The 4233-nt window shown below is 33.0% G+C and overlaps 2 protein-coding genes across 2 annotated transcripts; one reads left to right on the forward strand and one right to left on the reverse strand.

Annotated features, from left to right (window-relative positions):
- Positions 1-306: 306 nt before the first annotated feature.
- Positions 307-1388, reverse strand: LOAG_13126 (hypothetical protein; the record flags this gene model as incomplete). Its single annotated transcript, XM_003148639.2, has 3 exons — positions 307-403; positions 548-753; positions 1320-1388. 3 exons carry the CDS (start codon positions 1386-1388, stop codon positions 307-309), a joined length of 372 nt encoding a protein of 123 aa, XP_003148687.2.
- A 2366-nt stretch (positions 1389-3754) lies between these two features.
- Positions 3755-4224, forward strand: LOAG_13129 (hypothetical protein; the record flags this gene model as incomplete). Its single annotated transcript, XM_003148640.1, has 2 exons — positions 3755-3810; positions 3909-4224. 2 exons carry the CDS (start codon positions 3755-3757, stop codon positions 4222-4224), a joined length of 372 nt encoding a protein of 123 aa, XP_003148688.1.
- Positions 4225-4233: the final 9 nt, after the last annotated feature.

The raw sequence follows: 4233 nt of genomic DNA on the forward strand, positions 1-4233 counted from the left end.
TTACTTTACTGCATTACTATATCATAATTTATTGATTCTAAAATTCACAAAATTACAATGGTCTGGCAGAGTATATGTATAAAAAGACGCAAATCTCCAATCGCAGTGTGTTGCAAGCATGTTACAGAGTGTGTCAAAAATGTGCAACACAATGCAGTACGCAACTGACGATTCCGCTGATTCATCCCATCAAATGACGTAAATGATCCATGCTTACTAGTAGAACCATTAGAATGAGTAATTCCAAAGAAGCTAACCATAGTATAACTCCACTTAAATGTCAACTTTTATATGATTTAATTCCAATTACACAGAATGGCCACTACTGAAATTCCTTGATCTGCGTTCATCGTAATCGACTGACGATGAACGCTCCAAAGTGTTTAAGGTAAAATTGTCGTAGCTGAAATACAATATATATTGACAGAAACTGTTGATGAGACTAATAAAAGGCAGAGATTTTATGAAACAATACAAATCAGAAAACGCAAATTGGAAAATTATCAAAAACCTAATTTTCTATCGTTTCATGACCGAATCAACTAACATGTATAATCCCGGGTTTATTTCAAAATCACGCAATCCGTCGATCTGCCGCAAATCATTTTCTACGGCTCTGATATCACCATCAAAAATATCATGGAAAACGCAAGTATTTCCAATTTCGGTCCAATTAATAAAATGATTCACTCTGGTTGAAATTAACAGTTTAGGTCTTCTCAAATTCAAGCGTTGTAAATTTTCAATATTGACCTGAAAAACAAGAGTATTGTTTTTTTGTCACGATTCATTGTCCTATTCTCGATCCAGAACAAACTTAATTTCCAACTCAAACTAGAAAAATATAAAGTCTTTTAGCAACTATTTTCATATCTAAATTTTGCAACTATTTTCATATCTAAATTTGCTTGATCCATTAAAACTGAAACCGAAAACCCTTCATCAAACGAATTTTGAGCAATAATTCTGAACCTCATGCTCCTCCCCTCCCGCGAACAGTACCTTATTTCCATGAAGTTTGAGGAGACGAAAAAAAAGAAATTAATAGGGAAGGAAGAAACATTTATTATTACTGCATACCTTCAAATAGTTGAATTACATGAGGATTCCTAAATGGTGAGTAGTTTTTAAAACGGTAACGCACAAACTTTTAATAACTTTCCACTCATTTTCAATAAAGTAGTTTTTGAAGAGTGAGAATAAGTTGCTGACAAAATTAATGCAATAAATCAACTGTATAATGACCTAACATTATTATAAAACATGATATTCCAAGGTATTTCTAAAATCAGAAACTTCCGATTTTTGGATTTCCCAACTGTCGCCATGGCTCTGAGTTTCACACTTCTGGCTGTTCGTAGTTCATCGAGGAAACCAAAGGAAGTCATCATATTTCGACTATTGATATAATGATTAGTTATATTCACAGTTGTCATCACGCAATAACGGCATTACTATGTTCTGAAAATATTCGATCAGCCTTCAAATATGCTAAATTGGCCCGTTTATCACTTCTGGTACTCTTCTTTTTTGACAGCTTTGCTTTCCAGACATCATTCTTAATTGATGATAAGTTCAATTTTTATTCTGCGCCATTGTAAATCTAAATATGAATGTCGATAGGAAAATGGAAAGTACTTAATGTTGTCGAACGAGGGGACATATACGTTGAAATTTGTGCGATATTGCTATCCACTGGTCGGCGATTAAGTAACTCAAGAAGATGGGTTTTCATGAAATTTTCACATGATTTTTGATTACATGAGCCCTCTCTACATACGTACATCACCATTTAATACAGATACCATCTTTCAGTTCCTTTTTTTTAGTTAAGCAGAGCCACTCAGAAAACAATTCGGAATCTTAATTGCAATTCGTTTGATAGTCATCTAGCATCTCACTTTTGCTTTTTGTGCTTAATTTCTGCCTTCTATTTTAACTAGTAATCTTCACAAATCACGCAAACCGTTACCAATGATACGAATAATCCTCCATACTTGATAGTGCCCCTACCAATGCAGCAAATGCAATTGATGGGGGAAGGAAGCTGGGCGTTGCAGGTCTTTTCGCACGTATAGCAGCGTTATATCCTGTATTGACGAGCCTTTATTTCCGCCCAGGCGCTTGACGACTACTTTTTTCACTTTTCCGTCATTTTTTCTACATAAGCCAATTGTAACAAACAAATAATAGAAGAGAGAAATTTCAAATCTTCCACTTACGCTACATACGTGAAAAAATGAGTTTTTGCCTACTTTGGTGTTTCTATGCTGTGGATGCTTTCAAAACATAAAGCAACAATTTTTTAAAATGCGAAAATGCAAAACGTATTTTTATTTTTTGAGAACGTATTTTGAAAATGCAAATTATTGACGCAAGATTATTAACAATTGGCATATTAAACAAACTGTTTGCATTTGATTATGTTGACAGCCGAAATTAAACATAAATTCACACATTTTTTTTGAATATTTCGGAAATTTCCGGAATTAAACAGGAAACGAAATGGAGCTCATTCGTTATTTCACAAAACTGCAATGAAATTTACATATTCATCAAAATTTAAAGGCATAAAAAGGCATAGAAGCAAGGCATAAAAAAAGATTTCTATTTCAATTCTTTTTGTTAGAAATTCTCTTCAGTTGAAAACAGTGTTTTAAAATTGGATTATATTATTTAATTTTAATTTTCCTTACCAGAAATTTTGCTCAATTAACGGTAATGTTTTCAAAATGATGATCTGTTATGACGAGGTAATGTTTTTGAAAACAGAATAGTGCATTAACATAATTTTGAACCTTCGTATTTTGAAGTCTGAATGGATAAAATACTGTTTTTATGAAAACGATAATCATCTAAACTATTTTTGGTCTGAATCTTGCAATTTCCATGGAAGGAAAAAATATGATAAGTAAATCTTGCGATTAGAAGATCGCAAATCATGACCAATTGTCTTACCTATATATATTAAGATGTCATTCGGGAGATCCGAGCTTTGTGGAATTGGTCCCTAGTGGAACGAATGCTCGATATATACGGTGTGGTTTTTGTAACTTTAGAGAAAATCTTTCCAAATATTCCTCACTATTTATTAATATAATACTTTGTTTTGGCTCTCTTGCAGAAGCAGACAACTTTCATACATTATTCAGAATTGTTGAAAATGATTGTGAGAACTATTACACAAAAAACATTCTTGTATAGTTTTAGTTTCCGTGACCAAAATCATAATGTTATGGTATAACTTTTCAAAACTCCTAAAATTACTGCTGAATCGATTTAATAAATGTAGTGGTGGTAGTCTAAACTTTGCACAAATATGTGACCTTTGCATGCTTCGGCATAAAAAAAGGTAAAATCTTTGTGTAATTTCGATTTAGACTGAAGACAAAAAAAAGTGCGAAATGGAATACTTAAATTAATAACTTGCACGACCAAAATGTTAATCATTGTCAACTGTTGCATTAGAATTTATTCCTCAGCTTCAATTTTATAAGCTAATATTTTTAAGCAAAAAGCAACCACAGAATAAAAATTCAAATTTAATCCTTGCACAGACATTTTTCGAATTTTTGCAATCATAATCCTACTTCCACAAGCTTTTCCATTGCAAAATATATTTTCCTATTACAGAGAAAATGTAATATTCTTCGAACAGGAACCACTAAAACAATAAACCGATGAAATTCTTATGGAGGATTTGAAGAACATCTAAATGACACTGTCTGTTAATATGTTATTGAGTTTAGAGGACATGGGAAACATTAAAATCAAATATTTCACGAGAAAAAGAAGTCAATGCTGCTGGGGGTATTCGAGAAGTGATTATTTCAGAAGTTAAAGCAAAGAAGATAATTGTTGCTGCAATTGCGGGAGAAGAACCTGTCGTCGTTCTGAAGCTCTTCAAGGGAACTTTGTCATTATTGTCGAAAAATCGGTGAAGAAGAGAATGTTTCTGTTGTAATTGTTGGGGAAGATGTGGAAAGGGACGTTGTTGTTGTAGGAGAAATTGTTGAAGAAGAGAATGTTTCTGTTGTAATTGTTGGGGAAGATGTGGAAAGGGATGTTGTTGTTATAGGAGAAATTGTTGAAGAAGAGAATGTTTCTGTTGTAATTGTTGGGGAAGATGTGGAAAGGGTTGTTGTTGTAGGAGAAATTGTTGAAGAGGAGAATGCTTCTGTTGTAATGTTGGAGAAGATGTGGAAAGGGATGTTGTTGTTGTAGGAGAAATTT

The sequence above is a fragment of the Loa loa genome, assembly GCF_000183805.2.
Source record: "Loa loa unplaced genomic scaffold supercont3.288, whole genome shotgun sequence".
Classification (NCBI taxonomy): Eukaryota; Metazoa; Nematoda; class Chromadorea; order Rhabditida; family Onchocercidae; genus Loa; species Loa loa.